The 25590-nt window shown below is 40.3% G+C and overlaps 1 protein-coding gene across 1 annotated transcript; it reads right to left on the bottom strand.

Moving 5' to 3' along the window:
* Positions 1 to 1791: 1791 nt before the first annotated feature.
* On the bottom strand, positions 1792 to 24928 carry LOC101736579 (E3 ubiquitin-protein ligase TRIM45). The gene is made up of 12 exons (XM_038010675.2): positions 24774 to 24928; positions 21463 to 21743; positions 11830 to 11969; positions 11067 to 11237; positions 9655 to 9828; positions 8387 to 8563; positions 6460 to 6657; positions 5526 to 5739; positions 5277 to 5368; positions 4671 to 4823; positions 3956 to 4091; positions 1792 to 2948 (listed from the first exon to the last, which is right to left on the bottom strand). Exons 1-12 carry the CDS (start codon positions 24785 to 24787, stop codon positions 2824 to 2826), a joined length of 1875 nt encoding a protein of 624 aa, XP_037866603.1. The 5' UTR covers positions 24788 to 24928; the 3' UTR covers positions 1792 to 2823.
* Between the last annotated feature and the right edge of the window lie 662 nt (positions 24929 to 25590).

Here is a 25590-nt window from a genome sequence, read left to right as displayed (position 1 = left end):
ACAGACAATTGCAGTGGGTAACAAATAAAGAAGCAGTGAATGACACCGAGAACGAACACTACTTCTTGTTCGCAGCCACACGTTTTGGTCTGGTCGCAGCTGCAGACTCCTTTGTGTCCTTGCCGGTTTGTGCCCTCTTTTGAGCAGCATCTTCCGGCATAGTCGTCTTGGCAAGAGCATCCAGATCAGACATCACTTCGACACGATGTCGCACCCCATCCGATCCCTGAACGTAAACGCAGCCGTCCCGAGTCCAGCACCTGGTTACTCCGAAGCGTTGACGTGCAGACATAAAAATATCATGACGTCTTTTAGTCAAGAACTCGGAGAGTGTTATTCCTGAGCCCTTGAGCGAAGTCTTGGCAGCCCAAACCTTAGAACGCAGGTTCATGTCGCATAGCTTCAAAAGAATGGGCCTAGATCTTTCTGGAGTAAATGTTTTACCCATTCTGTGACACCGGGAAATGTTAGATGTATTAAAGTCCATAAGTTTCAATTTACTGACAATGGTTTCGACAACTGTAGCTAAAGTGTCCTCTTTCTGTTGTTCAGGAACACCGTGTATCAGAAGAATTTTTCTCCTTGAGTGCATTTCTAGGCGATCATTTTCAAGTGAAATGAGCTCCACTTGAGTCTGTAGTGCACGAAGCGCATTCAGAGTGAAAGTTTTAAAAGCAAGAAACTCTTCTTCCAGTGTGGAGAGTGTTGAAGTGGAGGGAGCGCTCAGTTTCTGCTGTCTTACCTCAAATTCTGCAAATTTCTTATTGAATGTATCAGTCAATTGTGCCATGGACTGCTGAATACCTTCCATTGTGAGATTGTGAAGTTTAATAAAAAAAAAAAAAAAATCTTTAGTGTTTTTATCCAGTGGAATCACTGCCGGCAGGTTAAAAGTGTTACAGTCTATGCATATATATCATTACACTTTAAAATTAAACTGATTTACTATTTTAAAAATGTATTTAACTAAGAGCACTTTTAATCACAACCTACTTCACAAGTACCGCCCAACAAAAAAAAAAAAAAAAAAACAAAATATTGTATTTAAAATAAGAATATTGCAACTTACCGTTTGTTGTGGTATTTCCAGGTGTATTAAAAACTTATATAAACTGTGATCTTATTGAAAAAACAACGATAATATCACTTTTTATAAAAGTTCTTTAAGCTGTTTTAAAGCGCACTTTTCAACCACTATTTTAAATTTAATTTGACGAATTTTTGGGACCAACTTAACTCATGTTTAGTACTTCCATAGTTAACTTGGTTTTTCTTCTATACATTGATAAATATTACCTTAAAGAAAATTAGGTAGATTCCGTGCTACAAGTACTTTGAGAATCTTCCGCAGGTTTGTCCCAATTTACCCCAGGATCCCAATTTACCCCATGTCATGGTACGTAAGGGCTTATTTCTAGCAACATTAACCACAATTAACTTATTTAATACTGTAAATAATGATGAGAGCGATTATTGATTTCGAAGAAAACAATTAACAACTTATTTTAGCTGCAGAAAAAAACAGATTTCTCTTAAACCTGGGTGAGAATATAAAAATCGTTTTCTGAATATGAAACGATATTTCTTTGTCTATCAAATTAAGTTAAAATCATCATCACCCGACAACTTTTTTTAGGGGCCCAAACGCCCATAGAAAATGGGCATTGTCCTTTACAAATTGATGGATTTTTTAACTCAAGGAACACAGATAATGTGTGGGAGGTGCGTGGAAAGATTCCCTTTCTAGTTGTTTATTAAAATAGGCTGTGAAATGAAATAAAAAAAAATACATTTCGTATTATCATCTACTTTTTTTATCAATTAATCGACTTCATACTTTATCTTAACAATTTAACATTTTTTTACTTTTAATATAAAAATGTATTAGATTTTGCGAAACTTGTCGTTAATTAATCTTAACAGACAAACTTATATAACCCTTTCGCAATCAATCGCGCTAAGACAAAATCTTACTCTGTATAGGATGTCAGGAATAAGCAGACAATCAGTATTCCCACACCTCGTTAACTAAATATAAATACATTTCTCGAAAGATTATAGTGAAGCCATCGAAAAAAAATCTATCACTTGCAATTAATGTATACTAATTTGTTCATTTAACTACTAGTTAACAATACTGATGGTATATCTTTTATCTAGAACAGGGAAGTTGTAGTGAATATTTGCTTCGGTTTACGCAAGTCATAGACACAATTAAAACCACTTTTACGGTTTGACCCCGAGTTTTTCTACTGTCATTATATGAAGAGGTGAGTGGATGAAGGGATTAAGTACCATGTTTAAGATTTTTGTGTTTTTACATTGGATAAAGGTGTAATGTGCCTAAAAACCATATTAGACTTTAAAACTCTAGGTTTAAAGGCTATTTTTAGAAACTGTATGTGATGAAGGAGTTATATATGAATAAAAAGTACAAGTAACAAGTTTGTTTACCGTTTTCTCAAAATTAACAATTTGTATCATGTCCCCTTCATCCACTCATGTCTCCATATTATTTGCCACGTTTCGATCGCATTACGCTTTCGTGGCTTGAATCATTGCCCGGATCCAGTTCGCAAAAGTGGTTTTAACTGCAGCAGTGTGCTTAGTGCGAGTTTCTTAACGTTCTCGATAGCGTAAAAGTTAACCCAATTTTGTATACAGTTGGAACAGCGCCCCTAGCGGCAAACGTTCGCGAACCATCCCATTCTATACAAAAATGTGAGGTAACTTTTACGCTATCGAGTACGTTAAAAAACTCGGACTAAGCACACAGAACTGCGTCGAGTGGTCTGGTCGTGGATTATTGTGGCCGAACTAGTTTTACAGCGAGAACTGGTAGAGTCGCGACTGGGTGGGCCGGCGCGTGCAGACGGAGTGCCGCTGCGTGGCGCCGCAGCAAGACCAGTGTCGCGTGCCGGGCCAACCCGTGTGGCCGTGCCCGCAACCTTAGCCAATCAAAACATTACAGCTGGTAGGACGTCGTCGTGGCCTAAAGGATAAGACGTCCGGTGCATTGGTGTTGAGCGATGCACCGGTGTTCGAATCTCAGGCGGGGACCAATTTTTCTAATGAAACACGTACTCAACAAATGATTGACTTCCACGGTGAAGGAACAACATCATGTAATAAAAATCAAACCCGCAAAATTATAATTTGCGTAATTACTGGTGGTAGGACCTCTTGTGAGTCCGCACGGGTAGTTACCACCGTGAAGCAGTAATGCGTTTCGGTTTGAAGGGTGGGACAGCCATTGTAACTATACTGAGATCTTACAACTTATATCTCAAGGTGGGTGGCGCATTTTCGTTGAAGATCCAGTAAGGGATCCAGTAACCATTTAACACCAGGTGGGCTGTGAGCTCGTCCACGCATCTGAGCAATAAAAAAAAAAGAGTTCGTTCACTCATCTAAGCAATAAAAAATAAAAAAGGACGTCTTGTAAGTCCGCATGGATAGATACTGTTACATATGCCTCTCAATAATAACGCAATATAAATAATAATGCAGACTAAGGCATTTCTGAATGTTTAAATTTGGAATTGTTAAAACATGGTGGAACAGAATTGGCTTGAGCAGCGGAAACACACATTGCTTGGACTATTTCTTTTATAAAATAAACTCAGTGTCAGTCGCAGTTTCCTTTTTTAAAAAGAGCTCCCGGATCCACCCCTTAACAGTACCACCGCCCTGCCGTGAAGGAATAATGCGTTTCGGTCTGAAGGGCGGGGCAGCCGTTGTACTGTTTAAAGTGAGACCTTAAAACTCGTGTCTCAAGGTGGGTACGGGCATTTATGTTGTAGATGTCTATGGGTTCGAGTAACCATTTAACACCAGATGGGCCGTGAGCTCGTCCACCCATCTAAGCAATAAAAATAAAACTATGTAATATCAACTTAATAATGTTTTACACGGCAATAATGTTTTGTTTTCTGGAATAATTAAAATAGGATACCCTTATATCCTCCCGGCATAGTGGCTCCGCAAGCACAGCTCGCGTCCCTCTTCCCGCCCGAGGAACAGAAGGAACAGCAGTGGTACTGGCCGTTATGGGTCTTACCCACCCTTGCCGCACACGGGAACGGACTACCCTGGGTAATATAAGCCAAACTTATAATTTGCGTAATTACTGGTGGTAGGACCTCTTGTGAGTCCGCGCGGGTAGGTACCACCACCCTGCCTATTTTCTACGTGAAGCAGTAATGCGTTTCGGTTTGAAGGGCGGGGCAGCCGTTGTAACTATACTTGAGACCTTAGAACTTGTATCTCAAGGTGGGTGGCGCATTTACGTCGTAGATGTCTATGAGCTCCAGTAACTGTACTGAAACTTGTGAGCTCGCCTTCCTGTGCAGAGTAGTACTGAAAGGTAAACGTAGGTCCTTCTTTTTTTTCTACTTTAGCTGATAGCCTTGGGAAGCTATTTCAGCGTAACCTTAACCAGTAGGTGAGCTCACGGGGCTCAAACCTGACGACGTTGTTAACACGAAACCTAGCCAGAGCCGTGCTTCGCAGAGTCTACCGCCGGATTGGAAACGTGACCCACTGAGAAGATCCGGCGAGAAACTCAGAGGGGCTGTGTCTGTGGGTTAATTCACTATTCACCGAGCCCTATGTCGCAAGCGACGGGCTCGACGAGAGTGGTGACCGGACCGGACCGGTGTCGGTGTTACCTTAATAGGCTTGTTGGCGACGGTGACGGCCAGCAGGTATGCGCCGGGCGCGGCGGGCGTGAAGGCGAGCGTGTAGCGACCGTCGGCGCGGTCCGTAACCGCGGCGCCGGCCGGCCGCGCGCTCGAGTCGCGGCGCCGCAGGTAGCCCGACACCTGCGCACAACCAGACCACGTCACCGCACAGCGGAAGATGATGTTAGAGTAGGGACACAATGCGTTGCGGCGCCGGAGCGGTGTCGCTGCGTAGTCTTACATAGAAATATCTATGGCATGTCACACGATCCGCTGCGGCGGCGCACCGGACTTGCAGCCACCGAGACGAAGTGGGGAGGAGTGAATGCGTTACGACGTCGGAGTGGAACCGCTCAATTGTTTATGCATTACAAGGAATAACAACGTTGCGGCGCCGCAACGCATCGTGTGCCCCCGCTCTTAGAAGCCCACATCCTCTCATTAAATCATAAAATATATAAAGTGTTGAATTATTACAGACAGTTAAAAAAAACGTTTTTTTTGCGCGTCCCGTTATTGCTACAAAGAATCTCAGGGTTACTCAAGGATGGATCAGAAATATTTGTAATTAAATAGCTCGATCGTTTCATTCACCTGTTCGCCTCCGCACCAAATGCGCTCACCGTTACAGTCCCTCAGCTCTAAAACTGTCTCGTGTTGACAATTCACCATCAGGTCTTGGAGACCTACAAACAGAGATCAGACTTCAAATAAATCTGGTATTTGTATAAGTACTCTATAATGACATAGTTGACGAACTTGGTCATTAAAATTTAACAAAAACAATGCTTTTGTACGTGGAACCCTCTGAGGATAAGTCGAACACCGAAGTATGTGTAATACCTTCAGTATCCAGAACGCATTTGTCGGGGTCCGGCGCCTGAGTGAGCAGCCGCCCGTACAGCGTGGAGTGCGGCGCGGCGGGGGCCAGCGGCGCGAACCTGACCTCGCACTGGGGAGCCTGCCCCAGCCCCTCTACCTCCGTCACCCTCTCTAACCGCCGGAGGACGGGCCCGCTCAGGGATAGCAACTCATCGTCTCTGGCTCCCGAGAGCAACTGAGGAGAAAATGTGAGATCTAGATAACTGGTAAAACTGACGTTGCGTTGCCCCGCGACGGGGACTTCGCCCAAAACTAACTCTCGGTGCTTTTAGGGCTCTCAAGCACCCGTCACCGTCCTCGTCGAACTCGTCGATTACGACAAAGGGTTAGACGAGCGAACTAACCCATAGATACAGCTCACTGAGTTTCTCGCCTTATCTTCTCACAAAGTCGCGATTCCGATCCGGTGGTAGCAAACTGCTCTGTTAGCAAATTCTCTCAGGTTGAGCCCGTGAGCTCACCTACCCGTCCGGGCGTAGCTGGAATAGTCCCTTAGACTAGCGAATAGGTAGGGGAAAAAAGGTAAGACCGAAGAGGCCGGCTGGGGTGGCAAGTAAAATTAGAAGCTACCTGACCTCAAACGTCAATATCAAGTAACAAAGCTTCAAACTTCTTTTTTTTTATTGCTTAGATGGGTGGACGAGCTCACAGCCCACCAGGTGTTAAGTGGTTACTGGAGCCCATAGACGTCCACAACCTAAATGCGCCACCCGCCTTGAGATATAAGTTCTAAGGTCTCAAGTATAGTTACAACGGCTGCCCCTCACCCTTTAAACCGAAACGCATCACTGCTTCACGACAGAAATAGGCAGGGTGGCGGGGTTCCCACCCGCGCGTTCTCACAAGAGGTCCTATTGGTACTCAATTATCGAGTACGCCCCCCCCCCCCGCTCACCTCCTGGGCGAAGGCGACGGCTTCGTGCGCGTCCCGCACGCGCTCGTCGAGGCGCTGCTCGTGGCGCCGCACGCCGCGACGGAACCCGCAGCGCGCCCGCCCCGCGGCCCGCAGCAGCGCGCGCCCGTGCGCCTCCACCGCGCGACTGTACTCCGCCGCCCACGTCTCCACTTCCGATTCCACTTTGGAAGCCTGAGCCTGTTTAAATACATGCTATTCTTGTGATCGCAATTAAAAGTACGTTTAGACTCATGGACGGTCGATCAGTCTGTGACCACGACAATTGAATAGTATTTGACACGTCGGTAACAATGTCATGACTACACTTCGATCAACAATAGTAACTAGATAAAGGGATACGTACAAAATTAAAGCAAAAACTGTCCGCGTGAATATATACTTATATAGCTACATTCGTTTACTAACAAACGGAGAAAAAAGTTTTGAAACACTTTTACTTTCAAACTAATAACAACTATGGCACCTAGTAATAAAGTCACAAATCTCCAAAACATTATCTAATACTTACGATCATTCGTCACATAAAACAAGCAAAGCAATAAATTACTCCTGTCACTTACCAATAAAAAGACATATTTTAAACAACTTTTAATGTTAAATCAATCTTAAAGTGCAACAAATAAAGTAACTTTTCCCTTAATTGCTCTGAGAACTAACATCGTTTTGCTTTATTTATTTTTGCTTCTTGAAATGCCGATTTCTATTTACTACAGGAGGTAAGGGAGTCGAGCTTAACACTAAAATAATTTATTAATGAATTAAAGTAAAAGTTTAGTTGTTTACTTTTTATGTTTTGAAAATGTATGTTTGTTAGTATCTATACATTACTTATTATTTTATTAGCGTTACGTTTTTGTGTAATATATATTTTTAAGTTTTCGCGACCAGTGCACATAATAAAACAACGTTTAAACGGTTTCAAGCGTGGTATTTTTATTACAATGTTTCGGCCACATTTCAGTAGCCGTGAGCACGGAAGGCAAAGATGTCCAGTGTCAATAAGCGGAGTTCTTAGCTGGCTTATAAAAGTCATCTCTTGTTTCTCTGGCGACAATCGAGATCCATTCTGCACACATGATTGCTAGGAAAGCTAAAATAAAAATGGAAAGCTAAGTATCTAATGAGAGTCCAACAAACAGACACAAAAGCAGCATTAACCAATTTTAACCAACTAATTTTGAAGTGCAGCTAAAAATTTTAAAAAATTATCACAAAACAAATCTACTCCATGCATTTACTGTTCTGTTAAGCAAAAGTTTGTCCATGTGTTGGCCGAGCCTTGGCCAACATTTGTAGCGGTGGTTAAAAATCGGTAATTTTGTTCAAAATTTAATATTATTTATAAGTTTAAAGCTTACAATATAGTTTATACTTCATGTACTTACCGAAAGTAAGATACTCCGGCCGTTAAATTGCTTTTTCGGGCCTTATTTTTGCAACTTTTGAATACACACTGCGGTATTGTGAGACGGGTTGACTTTGGCTGTGTTTGATGTGAACTAAACAAAATAAGAACTCACATTTCAAGTGCGCTGTTATTTGACGAGACGGATTTTATGCACCGACCCGAAATCTAGTTACTATTGTTGATCGAAGTGACTACAAAAACCGCGGGATTTAACCAAAAAAGTGGTTTTGATTATGTTTATGACCCTTTTAGTGCAGAGCTTATTTTAACATACTTTGCAGAATTTAAATGGTTATTTATAAATATTATTCACTTTTAAAAACGGTTTACATGGGCGCGCTAAGACACGTCCGTACAGGTCGATACTTAATACCTATGATCAAACTGCGCAATTGTCGGTATTCCGACGCTCCACACTTTATACGCATTAACAGAGAATCGATTTATCGACGATTCGCGCTCAGAGGGCTAATAGAACATTCGGGATAGAATACGTACATCAACTTGAGCGGCATGCACTTGCAGCGCCCTGGCCGCCCGCTGCACGTTGCCCGGCACGTGCGCGGCGCGATCGCAGGCGGCACGCAGCACGCGGGCGCGCTCGGCAGCCGCGCGGGACGCCGCCGCCAGCGCGTGCCCGCCGTGCGACACCACGCAGCACTCTCGGCACACAACCTTACAAACATCCACGTTCACTTGCCAAAGACCTTATACAACGGCAGATATGTACTATTTTTGTAAGCCAACATCTTATCTTATACCTTTAAACGAACAATTCTTGTATATATAATCTGAATCTCGGAAAGGGCTCCAACGATTTTCATAAAATTTAGTATACAGGGGATTTCGGGGGCGATAAATCGATCTAGCTACGATTTATTTTCAGAAAATGTTGTTTTGTTCGTGTTTTCAATAATCAACTTTATCGATAATGAACTTTATGACTCTTCCCGACATCTATTGGCGAATAATAATACTATTTTTTTTAATTGAGAGCAACTAACTGCTTTAAAGACACAACAAGATAGCGTTATCAAAAAAGAAAAATCGTCTAGTTATCTAGTCTAGTCATCGTCTAGTTAAACATTATAATTGAAGACATGAGTGGATGAACCGGTTAAGTACCATTTTTAAGATTTTTGAGTTTTTACATTGAATGAAAGTGCCTATAAACCATATTAGACTTAAAACTCAGGGTTCAAGGCTATTTTCTAGAAATTGCATGCGATGAAGGAGTTATGTACGAAGCAAAAATACAAGTAACAAAAGTTTATTGCCCGTTTTCTCAAAATTAACAAATAGTATCATATCCTCTTCAGCCACTCATGTCTTCAATTAATGGTAGTGTAGCGCGAAGCAGTTACATTTTCCGGTTTGAAAGGTTGAAAAGCCTTTAGACAAATAATAAACTTCATGTCTCAACATTTGACATACTTCAGAAATCTAAATAGTAGTAATCATTTAAGTTGGTTTTCCACAAACGCAATAATAAAATTTGATTAAAGTTAAAACACCGAAAAATTATGGCCGTTTTCCAATTACAGCACAAAAGCGCATTATGCGGCATAATAATTAACCGTTACTTAATGATAGTGACTCAGTGACGCACAATGCCGAATTATGCTGAAGCTTAGTTGAGCATTATGCCGCATAATGCGCTCTTGTGCTGTAATTGGAAAACGGCCTATGTTTTTTTTTTCGATTACCTCAGTTAAGTTGAAATTAATAAGGGGGACCGACCAACTTCAGCCTAAAGTATTGAATACCTGTTGACAAGTAGCGCAGTAGATGCACAGTTCAGCCTTGGGATGTTGCGAGCAGTATCTGACGGGAGGGTGTAGCGGCTCCAGTACGTGTCTCGCCGTGGTCGGCTGCCTCTCGTGGGCGTCGCCGCACGATGAGCATATGCTGATCAGGCATTTCCCGCAACGACTCACAGCCTATAAGGGAAATATTACTCTTGATTTTGGATTTTAGAGGATCAGGCAAAAGGCGCGGCGCTCCCACGCTTGCATATCTCTATACCAGAGACAATCACTGCACCGTTTAAAAGTAATCATGGATAAACATTAAAAAAATTCAATATAAATTTGATTTTGCAGCTAAAATAATGTACATATGAAAAACAGAAATAATAGCTCTTAACGCCGAAGTCTTTGCTACGACCAATAGTTTTTTTATGATTGAAGGATTACTGATGGTCTGGAGGCCTTTCCAGTTTCACCAGGACAGGTGGGCGAGCAGAGGCTCAGCCAGGAGGGGAGGGATTTGCTAACATCTGCTCGAGCGTCTCCAAAGGAGACCTAACAATTCAAGAGCAGCTGCTTCGCGAATGCATCTAGTATCAGATCGGAATCGTGACCCGTTGAGAAGATCCGGCGAGAAACTCAGCGGGCACGACCAATTGTTCATAGGCAATATACATAATATACGACTGTCTTTGGTTTATTGCGGTCCAAGTAAGGATATATCACTCCAAATAATTTATTTCTAAACATTAAAGTAAACGCTAATATACCGTAAGGTGACATTACAGTAATTCGTAAGAACGCACGTTTAGTTGATTGGAACTGACATGCGCCATTGAATTCCCCACGTGTGGTTATATTCTTAAAATAAACGGTTTGGGAAGGGATGTGCGCACTGATTTATGAAAAGAGATTAATCATTTTTGTATTGTCTAATAATTGTGTTCGGAATTAATTTATCTTTTAGTTATTTTTTAAATACACATTTTTTTTTTATTTGAGGATTTTGGGATACAAGGCTATATCATATCTCAAATAGATGTATTTTTGTTTCCTCGAAGTACAACTCTGCAAGTACCTTGCTTAAGAGATCAGCGAAGGAACTTTACTTATAACGTTACGGGGGCACACCACTCGTCTTCATTGATCAACACCGCTTTATTAAATTTTACTAGCTTAAGACAGAAATACTCAAGGCCAATCTGAATTTAATTTGAACCCACACCCAGACATCGCGTGAAGACCCAATATCTCAGTAGGGCGGAAATATTAGCCACTCGGTGTATTTTTTGAGAGTTTCGCAACACAGTTTCATGATGGATATAGATGAAATGTTATCATTTGAAATGCTGATGCTTGCAAACACACAACATACATAGGATCAGCCAGACTCTTCGCTTTTTCACATGCTTTTTAAACCAAATCCAAACCTTATGGTCACTGTCGCAAAGGTCGCAGAGTACCGCCACACCGTTCTCATGTGAGTTCATCTTCCGAAGCAGCACGTAGTTGAGGGGCAACGCCGCTATACCTCCCAGAGGGAGCGCGCTCTCTTGACCGCATGTTGGGCATACTACGAATTGCACGCTTTTACCGGAAATCTTCGGAGGAAACATTGAGGTTTAGATTTGCTGGAAGTTGGTTTATAAATGAAATCGTGGAATTGGAACGGTATTGAAATTTTTATTTTTGTTTTGTGTCAGTAACACGGAGCATAACAAACTATTTGTTAAGGGAAAGTTATTAATATCAATGACGACTTATGTTTTTTTTCTGCTTAGATAGGTGGACGAGTACACAGGCCACCTGATTTTACCGGAGCCCATAAACATCTACAAGGTAAATACTGCCACCCACCTTGAGACACGAGTTCTAAGGCCTCACTTTTAACTACAGCTGCCCGGCCCTTCAAACTGAAACGCATTACTGCTTCACGGCAGAAATAGGTAGGGTGGTGGTACCCACCCGTGCGGACTATACAGGATGTTATAAAAGGTACCCGAAGCAGGAACAAGAACAGCATGAACATAAACTAATTTTAATTTTCTGAACTAAGCAAAAGTACTTTCGATCTTATTCACTTTTATTATGAACCAGTGGACGCCGGTCACGTTGACCCTACAAATTCGATCGGCACGGTGAGGCGTGACCGGCTTTCACCAGTTCGATGAAATTTTAGAAATAGTCACCAACCTTTCTTGTCAGAATACCGTATTTCTTGTTTTTGTGCTCCCAACTGCCCTCAGAGTCTGAATGTCTCAAGTCACTCTCGTATCCGGATCCGGCGGAACCCAAGCCTGATCCTGATTCGGCAGGATCTTGTTGGATTGACTCTAAAATGAAATGCGTACCAAAATATCGTTAATATTAATTAATTTCAATAATTGATCGACGGTAACTCGAACCATTTTATTTATGTAAGAAACAAAATCAGTTTTTGCGGTAGGTATTGTTCAAACTAGAGAATATTTAGGAATAGTTCGCGCGACTGTCAGCAGATGGTCTGAGGAATTGTTCAATTTGATCCTGTCATCTCTTTGTTACTCATGAGCTCATCTACGATTCCCTCCTCCTCGAACACTTGGAATTACTCTTAATTTCCTATCCAACCTTTGTTCTAACTCTTATCTAGAATAATTATCGTTTCTTGATGTTCCATTTTAATTTAAACCGTATGTATGGTAGCCGATTGCACTTGGCATTGATCGTGAATGACTCATGAGCTTTGACGAAAAATACGGCTTATTTTACTGAATTACCATATAAGACATACAAATGAATAAATGTATTAAATATATCCACTTGACACGGATTAGCCACGAGATCGTATGTAACAGAATGTCTCATTATCTTTTTTTTAATTATTGCTTATGTGGTTGGACGAGCTCACAGTCCACCTGAAGTTAAGTGGTTACCGGAGCCCATAGACATCTACAACGTAAATGCCGCCACCCACCTTGAGATATGAGTTCTAAGGTCTCAGTTTTATAAAGTAGTATGGTTTCTCCACCCTTCAAACCAAAACGCGTTGCTGCTTCACAGCATAAATAGGAAGGGTGGTGGTACCTATCTGTGTGAACTCACGAGACGTCCTACCACCATTATGTAACAGTTAGTAAATCAGAGTGATTATAAATCCACATATTTTGGGCGCAAACCTCAATGCAACATGTCAACATTGTCGGTATTGAGTCATCGGGTGTTGGCAATGAAATTTATTTTAGGTTGAACAGAAAATAGTCGTCATTTTATTCATACCTAATCGTAAACGAAGTCCCGAATGGCCTTGGCAAGTGACTCATCAGGTTTTAAAATAGTTTTAGCTTTTGAATGATATAATAAATCATTATGAATGTTTTGAAGAGTAAAAACTTTAGTAATTTCTAATAACCAGTGGGCTAGGGTATAAAACAACCGTGTTTACATGTTTACGGTACAAAAGTTCCATATAAGTTAATGTAACGAGCTCACAGCCTACCTGGTGTTAAGTGGTTACTGGAGCCCATAGACATCTACAACGTAAACGCGCCACCCACCTTGAGATATAAGTTTTCAGTATAGTTACAACGGCTGTCCCACCCTTCAAACCGAAACGCATTACTGCACACGGCAGAAATAGGCAGGGTGGTGGTACCTACCAGTGCGTACTCACAAGAGGTCCTACCACCAGTAATTACGCCAATTATAATTTTGCGGGTTGGATTTTTATTACACGATGCTATTTCTTCACCGTGGAAGTCAATCGTGAACATTTGTTAAGTACGAATTTCATTAGAAAAATTGGTACCCGCGGTATTGGTGCGGGTTGGATTTTTATTACACGATGCTATTTCTTCACCGTGGAAGTCAATCGTGAACATTTGTTAAGTACGAATTTCATTAGAAAAATTGGTACCCGCCTGCGGGATTCGAACACCGTTGCATCGGTCGATACGAATGCACCGGACGTCTTATCCCACTTAGGCCACGACGACTTTGTCAGAGTTACATCAGCAGCTCCGAAATGAATTTTGCGTTGCACATACTGAGACAGATAGATTGACGGAAAAATAAACGTAATGGTGAATGTAATAAGTGTATATAGGCTATAGGGTATTCTAATGTATGTAGGCTGTTCACAACCTATTAGCATCATTAAGGTAACTCGCGTTAAAGCATGGGCGTAAATTATCCATAATCTCTATTTACGCAAAGTATCCTTGTTACCCTAATCCGATACGTAAATACGCTTAGTTTTATTTTTCTACTGGCTTCTGAAATCATATTCTATATTATTTATGACATCTACAATCGGGGTTTGCAAAGGTCTCAGCGGCGGCGGCAGCTTGGCTGTGCTTCTGTCATTACTATGTTCCGTTTTTTTTCCTACTTATGCTGATAGCCTTGAAAGGCTATATCAGCTTCGCCCTAACGTGTAGGTGAGCTCACGGGACTCAAACCGGAGTGTTGCTAACACTGGCCCTAGCAAGAGCAGTGTTTCGCAGAATCTATCATCGGGTCGGAAACGCGACCCACTGAGAAGATCCGGCGAGAAACTTAGTGGGCTGTGTCTGTGAGTTAATTCGCTCGTCGCGCCCTTCGTCGCAAGCGACGGGTTCGACGAGGACGGTGACCGGTGCTTGTGGTACCTAAAAGCCCCGTTTTAATGGATCGGGAGGATCCGTAATGACGTGTTTTGGGCGACGACGACTGTTTACAATTCGGTCTACAGGATCGGGTATGTCGTTTCGCGATCGACAGCCTCACCCACAATACTTAATTACGTCTCGAAAATAACTATAACTCTTTGTTAAGGTTTTGTTGACATGTTGCAAAACTAGACGAACCACAAATTCGGCTTGGCAACTACTTCTATCAATCAAAACCATTCAAAATAAGACAAACAAACGGATATCACTTAGCGTAAGCTACCCATAAGCCACGAAACATCAAAGAAATTAAACTGCAATAGTAAACAAAGCATTCGGTGTTCATAATTCGTAAATTTCGTTGCGGTTCAGCTGAATTACAATTTCGATTCGAGTTTATTCGCTTCCCGCGTCTGTTTTCTGTTTAGAATATTTTTTTATTTACAAGTGTCTGGAATGATTCATTTAATGCGAGTTTTATGAGTGGCTCGCGAACAGATCTGGCTTATGCCAATAAACTGAAATGTGGACAATGGCTGTCATAGTTTTCAAATAGTAAGGGAAACGTCCAACCTAACGTGAGATATGTAGTGACGATGTGAGACCTAGACCTGGACCTACTTATATGTATATCAGGTATAATATATCAGTTTAACTTGAAATTTTCACAGTTGATCTTCTTTTTTTTATTGCTCGAACAGGCAGACGAGCATACGGCCCACCTGATGGTAAGTGGTTACCGTCGCTCATGGACGTCAGCAAGGCCAGGGGCAGAGCCGAGCCGCGGCCTACCGCTTAAAACTCTCCACAAGCCTCGTTTGAAGAAGGACATGTAAATAGGATGTTCAGGCATCTGTCAAACATATTGTGTTCTATGATGACAGCCACAGTCATTCGTCGAAGACATTAACGTACATTATACATATAGTTGAATACGAACAACTATAGTACCTAAAAATAGTATTTTTGAAAAAAAAAAAACATATCTTCCTTGGGATGTACAAACCTATTCAAATGGTAGAGCATGCAATGGTATCAAAACGTAACACATTTAAATTATGTCAGTTTCCGTTTTAATAACATTATATTACTTCATTAAAAAAAATGCATTTTCATTTCTAAAGGAACTTATGGCCGGACTAGGTAGGTATATACATATAATCGTGTATAAATCAATATACAGAGTCGTCAGGTTTGATTGAGCCCCGTGAGCTAGCCTACTAGCTTGGCGAATCTAGAATTTTTTAGATTCGAGGTTACTAGAATAGGTAGGAAATATATATATATATATATATATAACAGTAGTTAGTATATAATAGTAATATAATAAAGTTAAAAGATAATAAAGTTAGTATATAAAAGTAGTATAGAACAGTAGTAGGCGTATTATGGGAGGGAGATAGTGATCACATAACGACGTGGGCTTCACTAACCACTAAAATCGGCTGGTCCTCTCATCAAGAGAAATAAACAGCATTAGTATGTTACTGACATGACAATAGCTAGTAATCTATGCGGTAATAACCACAGTCCGCCGTCAGGGTGGCGTGTTTATTTATAGTCACTACAAGTTCCGGCGTTACCGTTCGCATTAATGATTGAGCTTCTAAAAATGTACTGCAGTGTATCAAAAACAACATTTTAACCAAAAAAAAGAAAACCCACTTAAATTAAATAAAGTTGACAATTTCAACATCAGTCTATAATAATGTGCATTTTTAAGGATAAGTCAAAAATTCCTGGTTAGATCTTAATAAAATTTAAGTGAGACCTATAAAAAGCACCAGCTTTCAGGAGAGCAAGTAAAAAAAGAATCATCAAAATCGGTTCTCATGAAAAAATGTTCTGAAGTAAAACATATAAAAAATACATTGGAATTGAAAACCTATCCTTCTATTTTGAAGCCGGTTAAAAACTGTCAAGAGTTTTTTCATTGGCTTGTTTCATTCCATTGAACAGTCGACTGATATCATGTTTATAGCAATAGGCTCAGACGCAAGGTCCATAAATAAATATATTACGATGAACGAAAACGAAATTAAATAAGGATTTATTGAAATAATGAAATCTGTTCAGAAATAAGGGAGTTGTGAGCGTTTTAATCTAATAGACAGGGAGCATGCTTCATTGAAGAATGACGTAATTATTCACATCTGTCGTACAGACTATATTAAATATTTAAGCGAAAGAAACAGGAGGGTGGGGCAGCCGTCTAACTATACTGAGACCTTAGAACTCATATCTCTAGGTGGGGGGTGGCATTTACGTTGTAGAGGTCTATGGGCTCCGATAACCACTTAATAGCAGGTGGGCCGTGAGCTCGTCCACCCAGCAATGCAATAATTAAAAAAGGAGGCCCTTCTCAATCTCCTACGAAACAATGAATAATAATGTCTAATAAATCAATTAACAATTGTATTTTAGCTTAGATTTTTTAAACTATTTATTCAACGTACAGATGTATACATACATACGTATCGTATTATTTAACAAAAAACTTCAAGTATCTAACAATCCAAATTTCTTTTTCACTGCTCATAAGTCGCCTATTTTTTTTATGATTGAGGGATTACTAGTGACCCGGAGGCCTTTCCAGTTTCACTAGGACAGGTGGGCGAGTACGAGCTCAGCCAGGAGAGGTGGAATTTGCTAACAACTACCAGAGCGCCTCGAAAGGAGACCTAACGACTCAAGAGTAGCTGGTTCGCGAATGAATCTACTGGATCGGAATCGCGACCCGCTGAGAAGATCCGGCGAGAAACTCAGCGGGCTGATATTTAGGTCAGTTTGCACGTCGAACTCTTTGCCGATTTTGACGAGTACTGTTACCGGCCCATTTTGCTGAGACCACCACCTCGTATAACAAAGTTGGCGGTATCTGCTTTATTATAAATACATGCTTGTAGTAGTATAGAAGACTGCGTGGGGGCTCTGTTGTCTCCACTACACTTGACATGTCATTATCGATCAATTACACGTTTATAGAACATCGGCTAGGTCAAGTGTTGTAGGGCTTCTGTGCGAGCCGTTTGCCTCTAGGTCATTACTGTTTTCACTATAACACACGAGCTTAATGTCCACAATATATTTATTAAGCATTTACTGGCTATCCCCTTTAAGCCAGAACGAATACGAATAATAAAAGTAAAACAAAAATCTCGTACATAACCTTTACTACCATTAAAAATGGGAATAAAATGGCTGAATAAATTTAGGTAGAATTTGGTTCAAGAATTTTTTTAAGCCTGGATTATGTAACGCATACGATACTTTTATTATGATAGATGACATGACTAAAGCGCTGCTATATCTATGTGCTATAAATAAATTCGCCAGTTTCTTTCTGATTTTAATTAACAACAATATCTACAAATATACTGGTAGTTTATCTACCACATCTTGACAAAAGCAGTGAAAGAGATACAAGTTATTTATCCCGGAAAATAAAAATGATTCTTTTTGATTACAAAATTTAACGCAGGCGAGGCCGTTGGCTTTTTTTCCCTACCTAAGCTGATGGTCTAGAGAGACCATGTTAGCGTCACCGGGTTAGTAGGTGAGCTCACGGGGCTCAAACCTGACGTTGTTGCTAACACGAACCCTAGCAGGAGCCATGCTTCGCAGCGGATCGGAAACGCGACCCACTGAAAAGATCCGGCGAGAAACTCAGTGGGCTGTGTGTGTCTATAGGTTAATTTACTCGTCGAGCCCTTCGTCGCAAGCGACGGGTTCGGCGAGGACGGTGACCGGTGCTTAGGGTACCTAAAAGGAGCGTTAGTGGATCGGGAGGATCCGAGATGACGTGTTTTGGGCGACGTCGACAGCCGTTGGCAACAAATAGTATTGTATAAATAATACTAATCTGTAAGGTTTCAATGTATTATGGCGTTTTTGCTTATGGCTACCAACGTTCTATTTATACCTTTTTTTTCGATATCATATTGTGTAAGTGTACTTAGGATGATATTAAGTTGTTCTGTTGCATTTTTAACGTGTCCTTAGTAAGGATAACCGTCGAAATCCATAGCTACGGGACCACAGTTTATTTGCGATGGACTAATCGCTTGCTCCTTGCTACTGTTGCACTCGATTAATGTCTCAATAACACGAAATGTGTCGTTAACACGTTAAGTGACCGTTCTGTATAAAGGGTGTTCTGTTTTATACGTTTTTATGTCTTTTTGAATGTTCACAGATGTTCGTTTCGCGCTTTTATTGATGCATAGGGTATTATTATTGATTTGGGACGTTCTTTGAAAATGCAAGATGTTACGATTTGTTTTAGTATGGCTACTGAATTTGTCTGTGCGTAATGTAATGAATATGAATATGAGATAAGCTCACGATAAAACATGTTTCGAATTTTACAATTTCCGATGTTTCAAAACAATCACGATTTTTTGTTATCAGGGAAACCCTAACGTCTTTTGGATAATAATGATGAGCCTATTTTGATGAACTATTTTTTTCCTTTTAATGCTTTGTTTCTGTTTAGTTTATTGAATTAAAACATTGTTTTATATTGGTATTTTAGCTGGAGTAATAGGTATCACGAAATTATGGACAAAATGAGGTATTGGCCTGGTTTAATTAAACTAATTTGTATTACAAATATCGGGAAAATTTGTCGGGGTAGGTATATAAAGAACGCAGATCTTGAAATGTCCGGAATCGCTCAACAAAAGAAGATTCCGTGGCCAAAAAATACAACGATTTTGAACTAAAGGTTTTTTCAATTGATAGGGCTATCAACAGCGATTCCGACACACCTTGTGTTTTACTTGTTGCAACACGACATTCAGGAAAAATTTTCGAATAAATTTTTACAACTTTATTAACGATCGAAGCCTAAGAATATTTTTTTATTTGCCACTATTAAAACAAAACAGGTTGTTATTTTAAATTTACATTTTGATTGTTATTTCGAAGTTAATAAAACTGAGACTACAACAGATTATGTGAAACGTAAAAATTAAGTATTGTTTTACGGCAGTCATAAAATTATCATGCGAGAGGTAATTGGAAGTGAAGATTCCTAATTAATTTCTCTTTAATTTTATCTTCTCGCTCGTGGTTAGGTACTACGTATGTCGATTTTGTTTGATTGATTGATTTTGTTTACGAAGTTTGATTTTGATCCTCGGTAGGGATATTTCATAGCAATATCTTTTAAAATGTACATTTTTTTCATTCGAAGTCTTATTATTTTTAATTCAAACATCATTTGATTTCAAAATAATCTGAATACGTGGTGATTGCATGTATTTGTTTATATTGTGCGTGACAATAATATTATAATATAAGGAAACGAGCAAGACCTGAGTTTTTTTGCTTTAGCGGGATGAATGAGCTCACTGATCAACTGATGCGGCATGAGGTCGAAATCTCAATTGTGTTGTGTGTTGAATAGCAGCATCGACCTTGAAACCGGAACGTCTGACTGAAATGGACTAGATGATAGTACACACCCGTGCGCGCTTAGAATAGGTGAGTCCATCAGTAAGTATCTGCAGTCGGCGTCCATGCGCCACTTCGATAAAGCGGCACGACACGAGAACCCTCTCATCGTGGCCGCCGGTAACTACATTCCCGATCCTGCGGACAGAATGGAAAGCAGTCGACGTCGCCCAAAGCACGTCATCTCGGATCCTCCCGATCCACTAACGGTGCTTTTAGGTACTTCAAGCACCGGTCACCGTTCTCGTCGAACCCGTCGCTTGCGACGAAGGGCTCGACGAGTAAATTAACTCTCAGACACAGCCCACTGAGTTTCTCGCCGGATCTTCTCAGTGGGTCGCGTTTCCGATCCGGTGATAGATTCTGCGAAGCACGACTCTTGCTAGGGTTCGTGTTAGCAACATCGTCAGGTTTGAGCCCCGTGAGCTCACCTACTAAAGTTAGGGTTACGCTGACATAGCCGCTAGGGCTATCAGCTTAGGTAGGAAAAAAAAAAAAAAAAAAAAAGCTTAGAATAAGACCTACACCAAATGGTTGGCGAACACTCTTGCTAGGGTTCGTGTTAGCAACGTCATCAGGTTTGAGCCCCGTGAGCTCACCTACTAGTTAAGGCGACGCTGATATAGCCTCTCAAGGCTATCAGCTTAGGTAGGAAAAAAACAAAAACCTGGCGATCAAACGCTGCTGCCCATTGTCGAATGATTCTGTCAAACGCCTTTTACGACATCAACGAGAATAGATGGCATTGCGTTAGTCTAAAGTAAACTACACAGTCTAGAAGAAGGTTTACAGTGAACCTGTATTCCGAATCGATTTGTACAACCATAGCAAAACCTACTTCAAATAAAATACTTTTTTATTGTGATTTCGTATGTATAGTTTCGGTTTCCGTAACCCACAAGTTAATCAGGACTGATCGGAGGATGATCAGCATTAATAGTCGGTACTATTAAGTAGGCAATAAAGACTATTTTCTTTTATTTTGTATGTTAATGTTTTCACTTTCTGATTCTTAAATGGTAAAAGAGTTACGTTTATTAGGACGGGAGAGACGATAGAATACTCAAGTGTCTTTTTTAACCTACTAGTCGTTGGTAGGCTAAGGGTCTGTTCCAACTACGTTCAGACAGGTAGAGTTTACTAACACTAGCATAAGCAGTGCTGAACTGAATCTACCGCCGGATCGGGATCGCGACTCATTAAAGAGATTCGGCGAGAATCTATCAAGAAATTCAGTACGAGTCAAGTCTACAGGGGTGCAGTGGAATTCACGTTGTGAGGTTAAATAGTATCTGGCGATCTCTTACTATTAGATAAGTCACGGCATACATATTTGTGTTAAATAACGTTTAAACACAATGGCAAGTTCTAAAAGTTATTCCATATTTGGTACAAAAAAAGAATCTTTGTGCTCATGGCCAAAGAGTTAAATGATTATTTTTGGTACTGTGATTCTCTGCATTGTGTAAATAATGTAATACTCTCAAAATTTATTTATACAGATACGTAAACACACTGATTACAATTCGAACGATTCGCGTGTTTTAATATAATGCATACGTCACTACGATTTTTGATAAAAATTCCCAAAAAAAATATATCCTTGCTCTTATAGGCAGACGAATATAAGGCTCGCCTGAGAGTGAGCGTCAGCAATCCTAAGAGCACAGCCAAATCAATGCTTACAAGACATCATGTATATACTACGTATAAAATTGAATTAAACGAATGGTACACATACCTCTATCGACTTCGCTCCACAATTCACAAGCACCCTCCTGATGCAGACCCTGAAGACAGCTGGTGCAGAAGCTGTGGAGGCAGCCCAGCAGCCTCGGTTCCACCAATTCTTTCCTACATATCCCGCAGATCCACTCCTTCATTACATCTTTTTTGTCGTAAGCTGAGGTCCTTGGCGCTATAGACAGGCTTTGGCTAGCCGGTCGGGTCCTTAAAGGACTATTACCGGCACTTATTGATGAGGGCTCCAGTGACTTCCGCTTGTCCTTCTTGCGGGTGAAGCTGCCGAAGATGTACAGTATACGATCTACTTCCATTGCGATATATCAAATAGTATTTTATTAAACAAGTTTGAGACCCATTATTTTTATTTGTACAGTTGAAAATTACAATCACAAAAATAAAACAATTAAATTATTTTTTGCAGTGTATGCAATCACAGTTCATTTTTTTTCGGTTTATCTTTAATATGATTTTCACGAAATACACTATAAGTAGACGTTCTAGAACATTAATGATTTTGTAATGGTAAAAACATTATAATTGAAGCAAGTCTCGAGCGAAGCCGCTAAGACGACAAGCGGTATAATGCAACGTCTTTCCTCCAATAGCTCCTACGTTCAACTGAATATAATTAACCTAAGCGAAAGATGCAGAAGATATTTAAAAAATTCTTTAAGCCCGCTTGTTTTGTGTTTCTGTAATAAGGGACTATCGATTCGAGACAAACTGTGTACAGACTGTACAGAGGCTATTTTTATCGATTTCCTAATTCCGTATATGTAACATTTTTATTTTACTAATTTGTGTATCGGTGAGGCCGACAGGGCCTTGAATTGCGCTTTCTTCTTTTTTATTTATTTATTGTTTAGATGGGTGGACGAGCTCATGCCCCACCTGGTGTTAAGTGGTAACCGGAGCCCATAGACATATACAACGTAAATGCCTCCACCCACCTTGAGATATGAGTTCTAAGGTCTCAGTATAGTTACAACGGCTATCCCACCCTTCAAACCGAAACGCTTTACTCTTTCACGGCCGAAATAGGCAGGGTGGTGGTACCAACGCGTGCGGACTCACAAGACGTCCTACCACCAGTAATTACGCAAATTATAATTTTGTCAATCGTAAACATTTGTTAGGTACGTATTTCATTTGAAAAATTGGTACCTTGCCGGGGTTCATGATTCGAACACCGATGCATCGCTCGATACGAATGCATCGGACGTCTTATCCTTTAGCTCACGACGACTTCAAAACTTCTCTTTGCCTAAATGCCCCTAAGGGGTCTAAGTGATTCACCGGAGAATAGGTAATATCATTCTCTTTGTATTATAACAGAGACAGCGATAGCCCAATGGAAGATACTGGTGGTAGGTCGTATTGTAAACGGGCTTTGCAATTGTAAACTTGACGGGAGTAAAACATTCTATCTATGTCCGCTCTGATGCAATCATGCATTCCTGTTTGAAGGGTGATACAGTCCTTAAGGAGAATGTAGTTAATAAGTGATATAGTCCTTAAGGAGAATGTAGTTAATAAGGACTGTATCACCCTTCATTCTCCTGTTAACTACATTCTCCTGTTTTAAGGTTAGCCTCGACATTTGCGATGGACAACATGGGCGGTGGCGTAAGCAGCGCGCTTGTTCCCCTCCTATGCAATAAATAAACATTAAATGACTCTAAATAGTTTTTTCTTCCAAATTCATTTTTAATTACAACAAATAGGTAGTCGTTCGATTATTTTCTTAATGAAAATGTCATATTGACACTATTCGTTAAAAATGTTTTTATCTATTTATTGCCCTTATAGGCTGATGGGCATACGGCCTACCTGTACGTGAGTGGTTACCCCACATAGACTTTTTTTTCGGGCCGGGGGCTGAGCCTCCTACGAGGTCCCCGCGCCTAAGAGGGCGCTCGGGTATAGGACTTAACGATCTGCTGATGTTGGGAGCAGACCGCGGGCCCAAGGAGTTTTAGGGCCCTACCGCACTAAACGACTCCCCTGCACTCTTACACCCGACGTCCGATCTCCGTCCGGAACACATATACACAACCCCACATAACCTGAGATAAGGCAAGGAGGGCAAAGAGAAGAAGACCACTAACGCCACAACCTCTAATATTTAAGTATCGCTGTCTAAGCATTCTACTTATCGATTCTATCGCGCCCGTGTAAATTATCGTAAACTTAACTAAACTAAGCGTTAACAAAAAAACCGTTTAAAAATAAAACAGGGTCTTCCCCATTATACGTGAGGACCATTATTTGAGCTTAATGGTTTTCTATTTTGGTAAAGCTTAGTATTATTATTTTTTTCGTTTCCTTGCCTTTTAAGTAATATGCATATTTGTACTTGGTAGTTGTGTAAAATTAATAACTGACTGATTGACTCGGTAGTGCGGTAGTTTGCGATTAGCTGTAGCACTGAGGATCGTGGCTTCGATTCCCACATCGGGCAAACATTCCTGTTATGAACAGGCTTGTTTGCACTAGCTACATCTTTTTTTTTAATTGCTGTATAGGCAGACGAGCTTACGGCCCACTTGATGGTGAGTGGTTACCGTCGCTCATAGACGTCAACAATGCCAACCAAGCCGTTGCCTACCGCTTAATACTCTCCACGAGCCTCGTTTGAAGAAGGACATGTCATGAAAGACTTGCATATTGCAAGATCCATATTCTAGCATCATCTATTAAGGCTCTAACGTTTTGTACAGATGTTTTATTACACTAGATCTAATTGAATCCTAAAAATAATTCCATGCCTGCAAATTATGTTTAAATACATTCAAGTGTACACGTGCAATCCAAATTAAGATCGTGTAATGACCGGAAGGCCAAACGTCAATAAAGTGGGGTTTCCTGTGACAGAATTAGACGATTTATATTACTTCTAAACTCATACTATGTACTCATTAACTCAAATGTATTTGTGTCTTGGTCTTTGTTATTCACTCGTTGTGAAATAGCTAGTCTTTTGGTTATCAATCGTGAGCACCTGTGAATAAATATGAACTTACATATCTACAAAATAAAACTTCGTGGTAGATCCTCATATCGGCATCTGTTAGTAATTTTGCATAAATTATTGAATGGCATGCACGATTTAAACAAGTAACCAAAACTTATTAATCATTCTTTTAAGTTTAGCTACACAATTTTTTACATCTTCTACATTGCACGTGATGAAAATTTGTACTTGAAGCTTTTCTGGTTACATAAATACCTAAATACCTCCAATACGAAAATTGGTCCCGGTATTTTTTAAATAATGCTAAAATTTTTAACAGTAAAAATATTTACCATAAATTATTCATTTAAGAGAAAAAACGATTTATCGTTGTTGATTTTCGGATATGGAACGCGCGCTGACCTACATTTGGCGCGAAAACTAATGTCAGCTATTTTTCCCGCCAGCGACGCGTCCGCACGCCTTGCGCCGTTCGTGGACCGTAACTGAGATTATACATTTCATAGGTTTCCCATTAAACTGTAACGAATTTCCTTTTCGATTTTCAATCTATTGTACTATTTACAATTTATTTTTTATTCGAAGCGTCATTTCCTTTACATTGACTATTTTTTATGGCTAATCACTAGCTCTGTGAATTTAATTTAACCCCTTGAGGCCACTAGCATAGGTAGGAAAAGAAAATAGCTAATCAAAAGGTGTCGACTCGCTTATTGTACAAACATTACGACATCGATCATTCTTTATAGCATAATTTATGACATTAAAATAAGCTACGGAAACTATTACGCTACGGAAGGAACTATGAAGGAATTATGGAGAAAGTTTTACTAGTTCAAGGTAATGAGGGTCGCTTAACCGTTTTTATATTTATTTAAAATACTCATTCGAATCGTGTCTTATTTAAGAATCAATACTAAATCAATATATTTCATACCGATATCAATGGTATTATAGAGACCACCGTGAAAATTTCAAAACTTCTAAAATTAGTAGCAGATAATCATTGCAAACGACAACACACATCGCTACTGGCCACCAGCACAGCAACGTGCTTTGATTATTTACAGAATCGAATTAATGCAGGTATTTATTTGGTCAGAACGTTTTATTTATTACTACGGAAAATACACGATCACAATCATTTGA

The sequence above is a fragment of the Bombyx mori genome, chromosome 4, assembly GCF_030269925.1.
Source record: "Bombyx mori chromosome 4, ASM3026992v2".
In the NCBI taxonomy this organism is placed as follows: domain Eukaryota; kingdom Metazoa; phylum Arthropoda; class Insecta; order Lepidoptera; family Bombycidae; genus Bombyx; species Bombyx mori.
Note: the sequence above shows the minus strand (reverse complement) of the source record. Positions and strands in the feature narration are given on the sequence as shown.